A 19,569-nucleotide genomic window follows, 5' to 3' on the forward strand; every position below is an offset into this window, starting at 1 on the left:
CTGAGATCAGATAAAGCACCCTGCTGAACTGCCAACCCTCAGAGCCATAAACTAAATAAATGCTGTCACTTTAAGCCACTGGCTTTTGGTACTGTTTGTTACACGGCACTATCATGACAATATATAACTGATATGCAGAAGCACACAGAAGAGATGATTATAAGGTGAATGAAGACAGTTTTAAAATAAAATAGTCTGACTTTAAATATACCCTTTAGCCATATACAAAATCAAAAGTTAGAACCGTCTCTAGAATGGTTAGAAAAGTGAAATGCTTTCCCAGGCTCTCTCGGAGCTAGATGTGGCCATGAACGTACTGCTGGCCATGAGATATAAATAGAAGCCTGGTGGATGGTTTCTGGGAAAGATTTTGCTTTGCATGATGCAAAAGTTGGCAGAGCTGGGTGGGGTCATCTTGTTCTTGCTTCTTCCTGCCTGGAAAGTGGACATGATGCTAAAAGCTCCAGCAACCATTTTGCAACCATGAGACAAAGGCCAAGAGAAAGCCAAGAGATTGGCCAATAGATGCCAGCCCACACCAGCCCACACCCACTGCCAACTTTTTGTAACATGACAAAAAATAAGCCGCCATTTGTTTAAGCCACCACAGGTTGGATCTTCTGTTACTTGCCATTTCTGAGCCACACAAGACTCCACAATAGGAACATAGGAACCGCACTTTTTCTTTATTCAGGTGTGAACACATGCGTTGCTGTGCCATCCTCAGTGGCGAGATTACCCTGCTAATGCAATTCTCACCTCATAGTGAGAGAAGACCAGTTTGTTCATTTGTGCCTTTCTGGAACAAATTCTACTCATTGCTGCCAGCTAAAGACAATGCAAAATGTTGCTAACTCATCCCCAGTCCCGGACCCTGGATCCCACCTGGATCTTATTTGGCTCCTCTGCTTCAACATTCTATTCCTATTATTCACTCTGATCTCTATTCTTCTCTGCACAGAAGTCCCGTGCCCATCATGCCAGGGAGAGAGTCCTCTGTCTCTAGAGTATCACTGAAGCCCAAACTCCCCAAAGGTTGAGGATCTGGCTTTCAGCTGCCCTTCCTTTATCCTTTCCCTACAGAGCCATTGTTCTCACTCCCCATATGAGGCCAAGAGGGTGAGCTTTGTTTTCCTTTCGTTGATGCAGACTAAAGATGAACTGACCCCCAAAATGCTTCACCAGGAAAGCCAAGGAGTTGAGCGACAACTCACGGCAGAACCAGCTAAGAGTAGCCATCAAGACAGACACTGTCGGTGCTATGCCTGTGTCCCACATTGCTCATTCTGAACATCTAGGATGTTCTGGACACAGAAGCATGCTCAGTCTGAGTGCAGGGCAAAACAGGAGAGCAAGGGAGCCCATGCCCCAGGAGGATCTCCCAGCCCAGTGCCATCACTCCATATGTGAGTTGACTCTGAGGGGCGTGTGCTACCTGCCTCCCAAAGTTCTCCAGAGAGATGAAGCAAGCACCAGTTGCAAGTGGCACTAACTCATTGCCTAATGTAAACTTTATTGACTGTCTTCTCTTCACTATCTCACCCCTCTAGTCTCCATCTGTGTCTCCTGGGATCTACAAACAGGCTACTTGCCTTCAAATCTTTGTCCCAGCATCAATTTGAGTTCTGTATTGCAAACACCAAAAATTTTTTAGGAAGCTCAGATAATCAGCTGGAATCCAGAGGAGGGGACTTGGAGAGTGGGCCAGAGCAATGCAGCCAGACCAACAATCCCCACGGTAGCAGGCTGCTAGGAAGGAACCCAGACCATCCCTTCATGTTTCAAACATTCTGCTTTCCAGTTCCTTGGTCAGGGAGTGTGTGATTGGTTGAGTTTGAATCACACGCCCTGATTACCAAGGTCTGGAGAGAGGACGACTCCCTCTTCCTGAAACCTTTGGTTTGTGAGCAAGTGTGATCCAGGAGTACTACGCACAAAGGGGTGCTCTCCCCAGATTGGAAGAGGGGGTTAGATGTTGCATGCCAAATTATCAGGAGCCAATGTTCTCTACAGCAGACTAACCGGTCTGTGGAACTGGGCCTGGAGAAGCACTCATAATTATTATCATCATTATAATTACAGTTATTAGTGTTAGAATAGCTAACAGCACTGAGCACTTATTCTGTGCCAGTTTTTAAGTGTTTTACATGTATTATCTCGTGGAATCCTACCTTTTGTGGTAGGTACAGCTCGTCTTCCCATTTCACAGATGAGGAAGCTGAGGCCCACAGAAGCACCAAACCCCTTCTTCCTTTCTCTTCAAACCATCCTTCTGTAAATACCATCCATAAACCCACCCTACCACATGTCAGACACAAGCTCATTAAACCTTTCAAATAACTCTACAAGATAGGGCATGATACCCTGTTTTCCAGGTGAGTGAGCTAAGATCTCAGGGTGGCAGAGCCACCTGCCCAAGGTCACACGACTTGGGAATGGAGCTGTGTGTTGAATCTGTTCAAACTCCTGAGCCCACAGCACTAACTATGTGTGTGTACGTACTGGCTGCCCTCGTTTCTAGAGTTGCCCACACAAGGAGGAGCTGACTGGCAAAGCAAGGTTGCAACGCTAGCCCTCTAATACCCAAGTCCTTTTTGATGTAGGACTCACTTCCAAAACCAAAATTCACCAGACATATCACTACTGAGAAGTCACACCAGGTTGAACCTCAATTTCTGCTGCCTGGTGCATCATATCCTAGTTCTACAGGACAGAGCCTCTCAAGCGAATTTCCTATATGTCACTAAGTGAAACCACCCCAAATGTACCTTCCCCATTTCAGGAAGATCTGTCTGGATGTTCCAGTATGATGTAACTAGAATTTTATTTGGCAAGAGATACGTAACAATATGTGATACCCATTTTCTTCATCTTTCTAAACATGCCCAGCATTTCACTCTCCTAATAAAACAACAACAATAGCAACAACAAAAACAAAACAAAACAAAACAAAAAAACTTTTGTGAAGGAGAGGAAAAAGACTAAGGAAATCAAGCTAGTTCTCAAATGAGTTTACTCAATCCTCAAACCCTGGTGCAGATGGTAGAAACTACCAAAGCTTTTCCTCCTTCCTTCGCTTTTCAATCAGACCTTTGCCACCAAGATGTCATGTGTCCCCATTCCCCCTAGGACAACTCTTTAGAGTCACTCTTTTCCTCCTAATGTAAACTTTCTCCTCTATTTAGCTGCAACTGATGTGGCTGACTGTGGCTTGCCTCTTCCTAACTACCTGTCCCCTGAACCTTCTGTTTCCTTTTCCTCTCTGGTCCCTCAGTGCTGGCCCTCCCCTGACCCCCTGTTCCTGTCCCTTATAGCACCACACCTTTAGAACTCAGGCACTTTTCAGGCTTAACCAACCTCTTTGTGGATGACTCTCAAGACCAGGCAGGCCAGGCCGACTTTAACTGTTACCTATATCTGTCTAAATGACTTTTCTACTTTGATGTCTTACAGGAACCTCAACACGACTGAAATAAGTTCTCCCTAGAAGCACCCTGTGCTCTTGCAACGGCACTAGCAGGATACCAGTCAACAGTCCGTTGATTATCATGCTCTGGAATGTTTTTTTTCTTTTCTAGGAAAGTGTCCTTAAATCCATCCTTCCCTTCCTATTTCCATTATCATCCAAAATCATCCCAGACATGGACTCACCTCTATTCTAGGACTGGCTCCACCACAGGAATCCTCCTTCCTCTCTCCCTCCTCTTGACTACATTTTATTGCTAAAAATTATCCATCTGATCTTCACCTCAACCCAATGAGGTAAGTATTAATATGAGTCTCATCTACCAGATGAGTAAAATAAAGATGAAGAGTAAATCATGTGCCAGAAGTCACACATCCTCTGAGCATGAGAACCAGGAATGTGAATTCACATCCACAAAGTGATGTTCTGTCTTACGTGGGAGAGTTAAGTTCTGATTCTGAAGTAAGTGCACAAGGAAAAAATTGCAGACTCAAAAAACACCTTTGACAAAACTTTAAATCATCCATAAAGTACAATATGGATAGTTTTGCACATTTAAGCCTGGGCAGTAATAAGCATGTATAATGTGGACAGTAATATGTGATATAAAAGAATGTGAATAGTATGCTTTATTTGACAGATACCTCTAACTGTCCCAACAGCCATTTCCTTCTCCCCCATCTTTCTTACAAGCAGAACTAGCCTTCCAGAAAATGGCAAATATACCAGACATGCATGTTTCTGGTCTGCCCTGAAGCTGGAAATGGTCTTGTGCCCCGGGTATAGCCAATCAGATGTGGAGGGAAACCTTCTGGGGGAACTTCTGGGCAAGATTTGTTTCTCCTAGATAAAAATGAAAAGCCTCCAGTGAGAGTTTTCTCTCCTTGTCATTATTTTCCTGCTTTTGAATGAGCCATAAGAGGATGAGATGTGGCAGCCATTTTGCCACCTTGGGGCAACAAATCATGAGGTAAAAATTCAACTCACTGAGGTGGGTAGGAAGACATCACTGAGCCATTCAATTAATCCTCACCTACAGATTTGTGGATTTCTAAATCAGGTAACAAAAACATCTCCTTCATACTAAAGCCCCTTCTAGATGTCTCTTCTTTTACTTGAAGAGAAAACATTCCTAGCTGAGGTACTAGGCTCTAGGAAGAACATGAATCATACTCATTCCTTGGGAAAAAAAACTCACTAAATGCGATGGCAGGTAGAAATGACCACACAATTTAATTATTATATTCATCTTTTTTCTTTTTCTATAGGTGCCAATTACATAACAATGATTTTGTATAAGTCAGATGTGCATAGAATGCAGTTCTGCTACACACTTTGCAGTTTCTGCTTTGAAAACATCCAGGGCTATTTCCTATGAATCAAAACTCATCGGTCTAATTTACAAAGACCTCTCAGTCTGATTCCTCCTGTCCACTCAATATTATAATGATTCAACTTCACATCCCTGGCATACTAATGTAAAGCAAAGGAAAGGAGTACCAGCCACATTTTAGCACCCAGAGCAGGACTTTAGAGTTTTCAGTTTCCTTTCTGCCTGTTTCTACTGCCTGTTTCATGTCCTAAAATTCTGTGGGTGGCCTCCAAATATGCCTGTGAAGAGTGAAAACAAAACAACCCATAACCTTCGACACCAACCATGTCTCTTCAGCACCACACAAAAAAAGTGACTCCTAAAATCAAAGCTTCTTAGGGTGGAAGGGACTCCCGGGCATCAATTATTTGATACTTTTTTGCCTGTGATGTCTCCGAAAGAAGTTTACATGTAGACGAGTTAAACACTTAGAAAATACACTCCAGCTGTCTGATTCAGTGTGCAACCTGCACAACTTTATACAGTAGGCCTGAGAATGCTCAGACCCTGCTCAGACCACACCCCCTTCCACACAATCCTGTTCATTCTTGTGCCACTTTGTTATTGCAAGGTAGCTAACAAAGTTGGTTTTAGTCCATTGAGAACTCAACGCATAAGACACGCCATAATTCCTAGGGCAGGATAACAGCAAATGGGCAGACTTATCATAGCCACAGTACATATGATAGTTAAGTTGACACTTCCAACTGCCCTCCAAAACTGCACCATCTGATCTAGACCAGGCGAAATGCAGGGGCACTTGGGAAGGGGCTTCTGTGCCTTAGTTTATTGGACACTGAGACTTCCCTCCATATTGGCAGGTTATAGGTACCATCAATTCAGTTGTTCTGTCAAAAACATTTATTGAGCACCTCCTGTGTGCCAGGTGCTATTCTAGGTATGGGGGAATAGCACCAAGAGCAGAAGAAACCAAATCCCTGTCTGCAGGGAACTTACCTAGTGGAGGAGACTGGCAGAAAATGAAGTAAAATACATAGTTTGTCGGAAAGTGGCAAGAACACAGAAAAAAATCTAAATAGAAGAAAGAGGACACGAAGTGTGAAAAGTGTTGGAATTGTAGATAAGGAGCCAGGGGACATTGGTGTAAAGTCTTAAAGATGAGGAAATGGATTGAGAAAAGCATACCAGGTATAGGGCACTGCAAGTGCAAGGGCCCTGAGGTGGAAACATGTCTGAAGTGTTCAAGGAGCAGTGAGGAGCCCAGAGCCGCTGGTGCCAAGTGATTGGGGGTGGCTACTGATGAGGGTGGGAGGTGATGGGGTAGATCATGCAGGTCCTTGTGGGCTGTGCTGAGGACTTTGGCTTTTACACTGAGTGAGACAAGAACCATGAGAAAGATGTGAGCAGAAGAGTGATTTGATCTAATTTATGTGTTAAAAGGATCCTTCTGGCTGTGTGTGCTGATAACAGGCTGTAGGGGAGGAGGGCAGAAGCAAAGAGATCTAGGTACAGCCTGCTCCATCAAGGCTGAGAGATGATGATGGCTCAGCTCAGGTAGTGGCAGGGGAGGTAGAAAAAGACAGAACCTACAGAATTTGCAAAAGGATTGACCACAAGGGAGAAGGTGTCAAGATTTTTAGCCAGAGCCCCTGGAAGGATGGAGCTGCCATCCAATGATATAAAAAGACAGGAAGGGAAATATGAGAAGGATGCCCAGGAGTTCAGTTTTGGACATCATGACTGTGAGATGTCTGTGGACTCCTCCCCATGTGGAGACTGCAAGAGAGCTCTGGGCAGAAGACTTAAGTTTGGGGAACATTGGTACTGAAGGTATTTAAACCTTTAAGATTGGCAGACAAAACCAAAAAGCTCATCATAGCCAGAGAAATAAAGAAAAATGGGGCTTTGATATTCCTATACTCCGCCCCCCAAGCCTCAGTTTTACCATTCTATTACATGACCCCATTGAAGGTGAGAACTTGTCATCTCTGGGTTAGGCCCAGGTCCTGCCCAGAGAGGGGACTGTCCACTTTCTACAACCTCTGTAACAACAGAGCATCTCCAATGCCTGTAGCTCCTCCTGCATAAAGCAAAGCACAGTGTCTCTCATTTGGCAGCCTCTTTCTCAGCCCCAGGCACCCACTTGCTTCCCGTTCCGCTGAGATTTCCTCTGCCCGCCAGGCAGCCGCCTCCCTGCCCTGGTGCGAAGAGAGGAGTCATTTAGCCCTGCAAACTGTAGAGGCAGTGGCCAGATGTCTCTCTGGAGGCAGGCTGGTGTTTGTCATAGCAATTCAAGAGGACAAGACCTCGATCAGCCCCTAAACCTGCTGAGAGATGGATGGCAAGGTCTTCTCCAGCCACACAAGGAAACTGGCCAAGAAGCGCAGTATGGAGCAATGTCACCTGGCCATCTGGTCCTCACTCAGTCCCTCCCCACTCCAATCGGAGGGAGAAAGGAGGAAGTCTTTATCTGAAGTGTGCTGTGCGCTGTCCGGGGTGCTGAAATCTCTAACCTGCTAGGCTTCAAGCTATTATGGCTCCAAGACAAGCACTTTTGGGAGATGATCCATGGAATTAAAAGGGATAAACTAGAAAGCATGAAATCGGTAAAGGGAGCGCTGATGAATGGGTATCATTGTGAGAAACTAGTATTCAATCCTGTGGAAGGCCCTTTGAGAGGTAGAACACACCTCCAAGTCTCACCGAGGAACAGAGAAGCCAGGCCTATTTACACATGGACTCCCTTTCTCACTGGTTAAGGGGCTGCTTCTGGGGGTGTTAAATGTCTGTCATGTGGCTGAACAAACTCCTGCAAGTCTGGAGAAGACCCTCCAGCAGAGATGCAGAAAAATGAGAGGTACAAGGGGGTACTGGAGGTTACAAGGTACAAGGAGGTACCTCCTTTGGTACTGGAGGTACAAGGAGGTTAGCTTGCATGGGAACTGCCCAGGAGACGTAAACTCAGAGGTGAGCAGGACAAATATGGAGTGGGACATTTGCAGGATCTACCACACACCTCCAAAGGAGTATGTTCTAATTTCTTTCCCTTCAATTCACCAACTCCCATTTATGAAGAACTCAGAACGGTCCAGGGGCTCAGTTCACGGTGTTGGCTACAATGTTGCCTTTCTAATCCCTACCACAGCCCAAAGAGGCAGATGCTATCCCTTTTTCCAGGTGAGAAAACTGAGGTTTGGAGGGATACATGCACGTTCTCGAGTTCATCACTGGCAGAGATCCTTCCAACTCTGAAGCCCAAGTCTTAACCATTAGCCTGGGCCAGTCTTCCATGTGTGGACATCTCTTCTGCCCATTTTTTTCCCCTGCTGTCATAGAGTCCAAGATGGGAAAGCAAAATAAAGATCCTCCTGACTTTCCTGAAAAACTTCATTTTAAAGAAATGGTGTAGGACTCAAGAATATGGATTCTATCTCCAGATCTAAGGAGTTCAAATCCTAGATCTACCACTTATGAGGTAGATGACATTGGGCAAGGTGTTTAGTCTCTTTGAACCTTGGTTTCTTCAACTGTAAAGTGGGAGTAATAGTGGTACTTAATTCAGAGGGCTATAAAGATCACCTGAACATATAAAGTGCCTTCTAAGTTCTAATTTGTCAATGTTGCCACTGTTACTAGTAACAGGTATTATGTTCATAGGGATACTGTGGTGAATATGGCTCTTCGAATTTAACTTGGGCTTCAGGTTATCCTAGTTTTAGGGCATGGTCCCAGTAGAGTGGTTGAGATCCTGATCCACCCTTTATTAGCTGGAGGATCCCTGAGGCTCTCTGAGCCTCAGATTCATCTCTACAAAAGGCTTGCGGAACTGAAATGTGATAATACACATAAAATTGTTAATAGTGCTGGCACATAGTAAATGCTTAATAAATAATGGGAATAACAAGCATGGCAGCCAACAACATTATTATCACCATCACCATATTACAAGATGGAGAAGCTACCTCCTGCTGTTAGGAAGTGAGGCTGCTCCTGGTGGAACACAGTTCAGCAAATATCATGACACCAAACACTTTTGAACAATAAAAAGATCAATGCTCTCTCAAGGATAAAACTCTGAATGATAAGAAGCATTTGTGCCATGGTAGGGAATTCTTAGGATACCCAGGATGACTGATCCACGGTGGAATGCGGGGCGGGGGGGGAATTAATGCAGACAGAAGTTAAAATAAAATGCAGCTGGTATTTACAGGAGCTGTTAGTTGGTCTCCTGAGTTAGAGTGCCAATTGGGTTTTGTTGTTGTTGTTGTGTTTAGAATGCTGTTTTTATTTTCAGGCAACTCAGAACAGCAACGTGGAGGTGAAGGAAGGAGGAGAGAGTGAAGATTGGTGATATGTGTTTGTTAAATTGATCAAAGGGAAGACAGTGTGAGGTGTGTGACTCTGGTCAAGTCATTCTGACTCTGTTGGACCCCAGTTTCTTCAGCTGTGTAAGGGGGAACTGGGATTACTATCTGAGACGCCCTTTCTATCTCTCTGGAAAGGGGCTATAGCTGGATACTTGGACAGAAGGAAGGAAAATGCAAGGCTCTGATGGCAGAAACTCAGCGGGGCATTATATTATACCACTCTCACTGCCCCCAAACTGGGGTTCTAGGCTCCTTGACATGAACACAGATTCTGATTCAGAAGTTTCCTGATTTGCCATTATCTCAGTGTAACTTGAGTTTGGGCAAATAACTTAGCCCTCTGTGTCTTAACTCTCTTGTGAGTGAAATAAAGGGTTGGACCTGCCAGAGTCCATTGAGTCCTAAAATTCAGTGATGCTATGAAAGCAAAGCCGTCCTTTCCTGATGGTCCCCCAGTAGCTGGGTATTTTCTTCAGTTCTGATCCTCAAAAAAACTGTCCAAAGCCTGGAGTAGCTGGTAGGACCTTCCAAAATGGAATAATTTTTACAGAGTCATGAAATGTCAGAGTTGGCAAGGACCGAGAGTTCATCTGTCCCATGCCTTACCTGAGTATCAGAGTATCTGTCATAGACTCCCAGGCTATTTAGCTATATCGATGCAATGATCCCCATTTCCATAAACAGCTTAGTACATTTTCCTGAACACTCTGTATCTCAGAAGTATTACAGCTTTGCAGCCATTTATTTTACTGAGCAACTATGCCAGGTACAGGGCTAAGCCTATGAGCACAAAAACAACTGTATTCATCCCTACCCTGGTCATGTCCACAATCTCCTTTGTTAACATGCACAATTGCATTATTTGACCTCCCAGATGTTCATATATATATTTGAGCACTACAGTCAAAGCTCTGTCATCCCAGAAATACAGCCAAGCTTCTGAAATCCTCCTCTTACACGATTTCAATTTAACGATCAGACCTTCAAATACAATAGAAGCCCACTTCAAAGGGGTTTGATAAAATTGCAAAGTTAGAATTTCTCTGAGGCCTTGAACTACACAGAACAAACCAGACTCCATTGGTATGATATTTCCTGCCAAATTTTACAAAAGAAGAAGGCAAGAACCCTATTAATCCATGAAAAAATGAATGGTGTTTTAATGCTGCGGTTTGCTTAGAAATGTGAGAAGACAATGAGTTAATCAAAAAGTGCTCATTAGGGCCATGTTGTCAGATTAATACCCTCACATCCCCTCCCCCTGGAATGCAGAACTAAGAGTGCACCGCCTTTGCTTGGCAGTGCCATTGCACAGAAAGCTGAGTTTGCAGGGCTTGCAGTCCCTACTCTCTGTTCCTTGCTTGCAGCCCAATGGGAGACCAAACAGCCCACTGGAATTTGAAGTAATGAAATTTGAGTTATGTGCTTGATTTGAAGGATATAGAACCACTAGACAGTAAAGAAGGGTCGCCAATTATGGGAGAAGCAACAGGGAGCCAAGCAGGAGAAAGGAAGGCAGGAAAAATGCAGAGGGAAAGGAAAAGGGGTAAGAAAGGAACAGAATGGCGGCTCCTTGTGGTGTTAGGAGCAGGACCCCCTAAGAATCTAATGAAAACTACAGACCAGAAAAATACACATACACACATAATTTTTGCATGCAATTTCAGAGGATCCATGAATCCCATTAATTCTAATGCTCTCATCCTCAGGACCTATCTCCGATAAAAAATTTCTCCTCTAGGGCCTCATCAGATGTCAAAAAACTAGGGAAAAGATCACGTTGTTGTAACCAAAAAGCAAATGCAAATACCCAAGTGGCTAACTAATTTATCACACATCCGCCTTTCAACTTAATGACCATTGATTGAGACTTATGATATGCTGAATGGCATACGAGCTTCTCTGATATTCCAAGAACCATGTTATAAAAAACAAAAAAACAAAAAACACAAGGATTTTAAGGCTTCTTCCTGCCAGCAAGGTCAAGCCGGCCCCTGCCAGCAAAAGTCAGCCCCCAGGGAGTATAAATTGGCACAACCACTTTGCAGAGCTATTTGGCAATGCCTCATGAAGCCAAGGATGCACAGAGTACACAACTCAGCAGTTCCAATCCCAGGTAGATTGCCCTAGAGAAATCCACTGGCAAGAGTGAGGGGACAGCTTGGTTCAAAATAGCCCAAAGCTGGAAACAACCCAAAAAGATAAATACATGGTAGAATACTCATACTGCAGAATACGATGCAGCAGGGAAAATGGATGAATGAGACCTAGTCTTGTCAATCACATTAATCTCGTGGTGAGTGCAGAAGGAAGGCTGTAGAAGGAAATGTTTACACAGAAACCTAAAACTGTGTAAGAATGCACTACTTATATTTCTCATATATTTATGTTGTCAAAATATAAAGCAGATACTACATATTTCCTATACCCTTATTTACACATATATAAAAGGGCAAATACATAACTGGAAATGCTAAACACAAAACTCAGGAAGTGTTTCTGCACCAGGAAGAGAAAGAAACAAGGACAGGGAAGAGAACACAGGGGACTTACACTGTAAGAGAAAGATTTCATTTGGGGGCGCCTGGGTGGCTCAGTTGATTGAGCGTCCAACTCTTGGTTTTAGCTCAGGTCATGATCTCAAGATTGTTGGATAGAGCCCTGTGTCAGCCTTCACACTCATCGTGGAGTCTGCTTGAGTTTCTCTCTCCCTCTCCCTCTGCCCCTCCACCCCCCCTCACAAGCTCTCTCTTTCTCCCCATTCCCCCAAGTAAATAAACAAATCTTTAAAAAAAAGAAAAAGAAAGTTTTCATTCCGATGGTAGGCTGTTGTTCCATCACCTACCTGTCCTCACCTCTTCCACTCTCTCCCTCACTCTGTTCCAGCCACTCTGGCTTTCTCACTGTTCATCAAACGTATCAGACACAGTCCAGCCTCAGCACCTTTGAATGTGCTATTCCCTCTGCGTGGCACTTTCCTCCTTTAGCTCATTTACTCACCTCCTTCAGGTTTTCATTCAAATACTGCCTTCCCAATAAAGTCTTCCCAGTTTTCCAGTCCTCCTGCTCATAGCATGTCTTCTCTGTTGATTGTTTCTCTGTAGCCCTCACTGCCACCTAACACACTAGATATTTATTCATTCATTCATTCATTCATTTAGTTTTTCTTCACCACTTGACTATCTGTTGCACAAAAGGAGGGACTTTTATCTGTTTTGTTCACTGCTGTGTCTCAGAACCTGGCACATAAGTGTGCAAAAAATATTCATTGAATGGGTATTTGTATACATGAATATTTGTTATATTATTCTCTATTTTTTGAATGTCTGAATAGTTTGTTTTGCACTTAAAAAAAAAGATTTATTTTAATTTTTTATTATATTATGTTAGTCACCATACAGTACATCATTAGTTTTTTTTTTTTAATTTTTTATTTTTTATAAACATATATTTTTTTATAAACATATATTTTTATCCCCAGGTCTGTGAATCACCAGGTTTACACACTTCACAGCACTCACCAAATCACATACCCTCCCCAATGTCCATAATCCCACCCCCTTCTCCCCAACCCCCTCCCCCCGGCAACCCTCAGTTTGTTTTGTGAGATTAAGAGTCACTTATGGTTTGTCTCCCTCCAAACATCATTAGTTTTTGATGGAATGTTCCATGATTCATTGTTTGTATATAACACTCAATGCTTCACGCAAGGGAGGGGAGCACGACTGTGGTAGGGTGGAGCAAAGGGAGAGGGAGAAAGAGTGCATCTCAAGCCAACTCCACACTGAATGTGGAGCCTGATCCCATAACCCTGAGATCAGGACCCAAGCCCAAATCCAGAGTCAGATGCTTAATGGCCAGAGGCACCCAGGCACCCCTTTGTTACATACTTTTAACAACAACAATAACAAAGTCAGCTATTAGGATGTTTCACAGACAAGTTTCCTACTAAGGTAAGAAAAAGATGCCCAATATCACAACATGTTCTTGGAACTTGCCAAGGTCCCAAGCCACAGAACTATGCGAACAAGAAACAGAGGACCCTCAGGGAGCACTCAAGCCCACTAGAGCTAGCCCAGGGTACCCACAACAGACTACTCAAATCTGAATGCCTCTACCAAAACAGCCCAATATGACAAAGCTCTTTTTGGGAAAAGCAACATTGCTCTGAAACAACAAATGTGCTCAAAACCTGAATTGCAGGAGCACAGCCACCACAGCATGGGTGCTAAGACCCATGACATCTGCCAGGAGAGACGGGCTCTGAAACAGAGCCTAGAGGAGAAATTTGATCCTCGAAGAGAATTACAACCCCAAAGAGGATGGCTGTGACCCCACAGAGGAGAGCTGTGACCCCATACAAGGGAGCTGTGACCCCACAGAGGGGAGCTGGAACTCCACAGAGGACAGCTGTGACCCCCAAGGAGAACTGTGACCCCACAGAGAACAGCTGTAATCCCACAGAGGACAGCTGTGACCTCACAGAGAACTGTGACACCACAGAAGACAGCTATGACCCCCACAGAGGGGAACTATGAGCAATGAATAGGGGTCTTGGAAGACAAGCCAGTCTTATCTTGGAGGAGAAGAGTGGGTGGGCAGAGGAGCCAGAAATGAGCACAAAATGGTAATGTCTATGCTGACATCTGTTACAGAACTTTGGGGTCCCTGAAAGAGCCTGACTCGCTACTCAGCAAATCCACCTTCCTTTCTTCTAAGCACAGTCAAATGTTTCTCAGCTTCCCCTGCAGTGATGTGTGTCATGTGAATAAATTCTAGCCAAAAGAACAGCAAAGGAAGAGGCCTCTGCCAGGCCCATAAAACCTTCCTAGTACCACTTTGTGTGCTCATTTCTCTTCCGTGGTTTGGTGTAGACAAGCACAGAGTTCTTGGAAGCTGTGAGTCAACAATGAGGAGTCACAATGTGGCAAGGGCCTGGGTTCCCTCAATTACTGCTTGAAGGAGAGAGCCCTGCCAACAAGGAACAACTGTTTTGGACTTTCAATGAGTGAGAAATAAATTTCTGTTATGTGTGAAATATTACCCAGTTTCTTTTATTGTTGTTGTAACAGCTAGTGTTACCTTATACAGAGGGTCCTTCATGGAAAGTGTATACACACTCACCTTTCAACTGTGGCATGCTATATACAGATCCAAAAACTCTTCTAAGACGGTCACTGTACCTTATCTAGCTTGGTTTTCTCCATAGCCCTTCCATAAACCATTACACTCAGAAGTCCTCAACAAACATTTACCAGCTAGAAATCAAGACCAGCTTGGAATAAAGGCATCCCCAAGTGAGACAAAAGGACCACATATGCACAACAGTTAAAAACTTGATTTCTGGAATCACATAATAATATTAGGTTCAAATTCCAATTCCACTAGCAGGGTGATCTTAGGCAAGTTCATATCTGTGCTTCAGATCTCTCCATGGTCCCACAGGAATATTAATATTTCCTAATTCATTGGGTTGTTGTGAGGATTAAATGAGAGAATGCACAGAAAGCTCTCTGGAAGCAGTCAACACTAATAAGCCGTTATTCTAATTGTAACCAAAAGCATCTACTGCAACATGCAGCCAGAGTATGGAGATGGGTGCAAGATGCAGAGGAATGGTGAAGAACATGGGAACTCAGCCTTCCCGAGCCCAGCCTGTACACACCAACCAAGATATTTCCAAAGTCTTTATAGTTTGAAATAATTCTAAGAAGCACAGCATCTGACACTTACCCTGTTAGCACCACCACAAAGTCCATCACGTTCCAACCATTCCTTAAGTAAGAGCCTTTATGGAAGGCAAACCCCAGGGCGATGATTTTAATGCCAGCCTCGAAACAAAAAATTCCAATGAAGTATGGTTCTGTATCATCCTGGAAGGGAGAGAAGGTAAGGTCAAGATCTTTGGCTGGGCAGAGGGTGGCATAATTGGGGACCTTGCCCACCCAGACATCTCTACCCATTTTTTCTCACCTCTCCTACCCTCCAGCACCCATTTCCCCCCAACACATCCTTCCCAGAGTTCTCTTGCTTTTGCAAGAGAGGCAGAAGCGTGGAGAAAGTACCCTCCTTCTTTCCTTTTGGCCAATCTCACATATTGCTTGGTCAAACAGAATTGTTTGTTTGGATCCATGATGTCTAGTATAGCAGCCACTGGTCACATGTAGCTATTTAACTGTAAGTTAATTCAAGTGAAATACAATAAGAATTCAGTTCCTCAGACACAGAAGCCACATTCCAGTGACTATTATATCAGACAGTGCAGATGGAGAGCATTCCCATCACTGCAGAAAATTCTACTGGAAAGCACTGGTTCATTATGTCTGTCACACAGATCACTCAAGGCCTTTGAGGTTAGACCCCGTATACTAACCTCACCCCTGGATCTGACACTCGTGAAGGGTCTCAGCTGGTATGCACCAGCACAGCTCTTCAGGTTGCTAAAATACTGGAGTGATATTTCTGCATTTGCTGGCAAATGGTGAGTGTCCTGGTCCCCAGACCCTCACTGAACCTCCTGTGAGTTTCTGGCTTCCAGCTGGTAGTCTATAATATTTTAAATTAAGCTGTAAGCTCCACTCCATCAGAGCCCCTACATGGATGTTTTCCAATCTGTTATGAAGTTTCTCAAGCTTCAATCCTTTCTGCCTTCATGATTCTTTTCCTATCAGCTTGCCATGATACTACTATTTGCTTTCTATTTTTCTAGCTGACTCTCTCACCTTCACCTTAAACAAAAACCAAAAAAAAAAAAGTCTTGAAATCATAAGTTTAATAGGTTAGTGATATGTTTTAGAATACATATTATAATTCATACCTATTAACATTTAGGTGCCTTGAGAACCATCTATATTTTGTGGATTAGGAATGAGTGGATTCTTACACCCCCCCCCCCCACCTACCCTTGAGCTATTACAGCTGGATCTGAAAAGGTGACAGAAAGGAAAAGAAGTCTCCTTCTTTGCACTGTCAGAATGCCAGGAGAGGAACCAGGGGGCTTAGGGATGGGTAGGAGGATTGAGAAAAATCTTAGTGCTAGTTTGTAGCTCTGCTGAGTTTCACCAAATGAGTAACTTTGAATGAGGACTGTGAACGTCCCCCAGAGCTGATATCCATGACAGGAGACACAGAAGATAGAAGAACAAGCCAAATGACACCAGATGCAAGGAACCAAGCTAACATCAGAATGTGGGACATGTCTTAGGGCTATGGGACTAGTTTCTGCAATAAGTCAAGGGCAGGAGTAAAAACAGTTACTTTAGTTTAAAGGGCTTATGCAGGAATGCCTGGGTGGCTCAGTTCATTGGGCATCTGTCTTTGCCTCAGGTCATGATCTCAGGGTCCCTGGATCAAGGCCCACATCAGGCTCCCTGTTCAGTAGGGATTCTGCTTCTCCTTCTGCCCCTCACCCTGCTTGTGCTTGTGTACTCTCTCTCTCTCAAAAATAAACAAATAAAATCTAAAAAAAAAATAATAAAAGGTTTAAGCAACATAACAAAATCTAGGCCCTGCTTGGATCCTGGTTTGACCAAACTGACCAAAAAATGCTATTTCTGAGACAAACACGAAAATCTGATTCCTGACTGGGTGTGACATGGTTCCAAGAAACCACTGCAAGTCGTGTTAGGTGTAAAAATGTCACTGTGGTAATGGAAGAAAAATGCCCATATTTTTAGTGATGCAGAGTTAAGTAATTACATGGCAAAGAACTGACAAGTTGTGTGGGATTTGCCTTCAACGATTTTGCCCAGGAAAAGACAAACCAGTGAAATCCAAGGGGACAAGCAAAGCAAACAGGGCAACGTCTTGAAAAACAGTTGAATCTAGCTGAGGGGTTCATGGAGGGGTTCATTGTATTATTCTCTCCATTTCCATGCATACTCAACATCTTTCACAAGAATTTTGTTTCTAATAGGATGTTTCTATGGACCACATAAACACTTGTCAAACACTGTCATCCTGGTTGGCATTGGGTTTGCCAGGTCTGGAGGGATGAGTCATGAAGGCCTCTCTCTCTCCAGATTATTGGTATTCATGAAATTTAGGCTTCCCAGGCAGGGGGGCTCATGATCCATGATCCAGCTCTTGGCTCCAAGACTGAGAGTCCACTCTGCCCTCTGTCCCCACCCCCACCCCCAGCCATGGCAGCTTGCCTCTAAAGCAAAAGAGAGACCCCCTCAAGAGAGACATCACTTACCAGTCGTTCAGACATTGGGGTCTTGTCATCGTCGGGTAGGTGTTGTTCCAGAGCAAGGACAATGCAGTTTGCTATGATGGTGGCTAAAATCATATATTCAAAGGGAGTATGGAGGAATTAAGGAAAATCTTTCCAGCTTGTTTAGGCTCCCAGCAAAACTCAGCAGAAGGTAGAGAGATTCCCCATTCTCCCTCTGCCCCCACACATGCACAACTCCCCCCCATTATCAACATCCCCCCCCAACCAAATGGTGCATTGTTATAATCAATAGATTTACACCAACACAACATTATCACCCAAAGTCCACCGCTTACATCACGGCTCACTCTCGGTGTTGCACACTGAGAAGTCTGGACAATAACATGCACCCACAACGAGAGTGTCCTGTGAAGTAGCATCATTGCTCTAAAGACCCAGCAGATGACTTTTTAAGGAAAATGTAGATGTTATTCTCCATCTCACCTCCAACATCCACAGAGCAAATATTAATTCAGCACATACTGGGTGCCGGGCCCTGTTCAGGGCACTGGGGACACAGCTTACAGTAAAAGAAAGAAAAATCTCTGCCCTCATGGGGAAGAAGTGAGTGTGTGAGACAACCACACATATAGAGCATTACAAGGTGGTGAATGCTACACAGAGAAAAAGCAGGAAAGGAGGTTGGGGGTTGCAATTAAAGTACGGTAGTCGGGGTGCCTAGGTGGCTCAGTTAGGTAAGCATCCAAGTCTTGATTTCGGCTTAGGTCATGATCTCAGGGTTGTGAGATCAATCCCCACATCAGGCTCTGAGCGTGTCAGGGAGTCTGCTTGAGATTCTCTCTCTCCCTCTCTCTCTGCTCCTCCCCTTCCTCATGTTCTCTCTCTCTCTCACTCTCAAATAATAAATAAGTAAACCTTTTTTTTTTTAGTAAATCTTTTTATAAAATAAGTGCAGTACAGTGTTCCGATCTGATGCCCAAAGCACAATCAACAAAAGAAAAAATAGGCAAACTAGACGTCACCAAAATTAAAAACTTTTGTACATCAAAGAGCATCATCAAGAAAGTGAAAAGACAACCAACAGAACAAGAGAAAATATTTGCAAATCATGTATCTGGTAAGTCTGGCATCCAGAATATATAAGGAACATTTGTCACTCAACGACAAAAGGGAGTCCCAATAAATAATGAGCAAATGGCCTGAGTAGATATATCTCCAAAGAAGATATTCAAATAGCCAATCAACACATGCAAACATGCTCAACTTCATCAACCATTAGTGAACTGCAAATCAAAACCACAATGAGGTACCACTCCCCATCCACTAGAGCTAAAACAAAACAAAACAGAGCAAAAACAAAACAAACAAAAAACCCCACAGAAAACAGTAAGCATTGGCAAGGATGTGAGAAATTAGAACTTTTGTGTGTTGCTGGTGGAATGGTGCAGCCTCTGTGGAAAATAGTTTGGTGATTCCTCAAAAAGCCCACAGAATTACCATATGATCCAGCAATGCATATCCTAGGTGTACACCCCAGAGAACTGAAAAGCAGGTACCGAAACACATATTCATAGCAACACCACTGCAACAGCCAAAAGGTGGAAGCAGCGTGGATCACGGATGAACAAAAACTGGTCTATCCGGACAACGGAACCATCCTTGGCCATAAAAATGAAGTGCTAATACACAGCACAGTGTGGAGGAACCTCAGAAACATTGTGCAGAGTGAAAGAAGCCGCGCATAAAAGGCCACATACTGTATGATTCTGTGTGTGTAAAATGTCTAGAACAGGCAAATCCACAGAGTCAGAAAGCAGATGGGTGGTTGCCAAGGGCCGGGGGAGGGGGTTGGGAAGTGACTGCTTAATGTTTTGGAACTAGACAGATAATGTACAACAAACACTCTGAATGTACTAAATGCCACTGAATTAGTCACTTAAGAATGGTTAATATTGTTACATGAATTTTACCTCGATAAGTAGAAAATAATATGGTGGTCAGGGTAGGCCTCCGAGAAGCTACCTTTCAAGATCTGATGGAGGGAAAGGGTAGTCTGTGTGGTTATTTCCAGATGTGGCATTCCCTCTCCCTCCAGGCACAAACTCCTTCTTGCCTCCTGGGAAAACTGCTCTGGGCGGACAAGGCCTGGTGACCTGCTGGAGGGGCTCTACTTGGGGAGGGCCATCCGTGCTCACTTTACATGAGGACCTGATCTGCTGATCAGCTG

General features: G+C 43.9%; 1 protein-coding gene across 8 annotated transcripts in view; it reads right to left on the minus strand.

Moving 5' to 3' along the window:
* Window positions 1-19,569, minus strand: part of CACNA1A (calcium voltage-gated channel subunit alpha1 A) — a 286,734-nt gene that overhangs the window by 158,123 nt on the left and 109,042 nt on the right. For 7 of the 8 annotated variants that reach the window (XM_059160169.1, XM_059160170.1, XM_059160168.1 and 4 more), the window contains 2 exons: window positions 17,364-17,469; window positions 14,900-15,039 (listed from right to left, as the gene is read on the minus strand). In XM_059160169.1, coding sequence (XP_059016152.1) covers window positions 14,900-15,039; window positions 17,364-17,469 — 246 coding nt within the window. The remainder of the gene's footprint in view (window positions 1-14,899; window positions 15,040-17,363; window positions 17,470-19,569) is intronic. The other variant, XM_059160173.1, reaches the window with a different exon arrangement.

Source organism: Mustela lutreola, chromosome 2, assembly GCF_030435805.1.
Source record: "Mustela lutreola isolate mMusLut2 chromosome 2, mMusLut2.pri, whole genome shotgun sequence".
NCBI lineage: Eukaryota > Metazoa > Chordata > Mammalia > Carnivora > Mustelidae > Mustela > Mustela lutreola.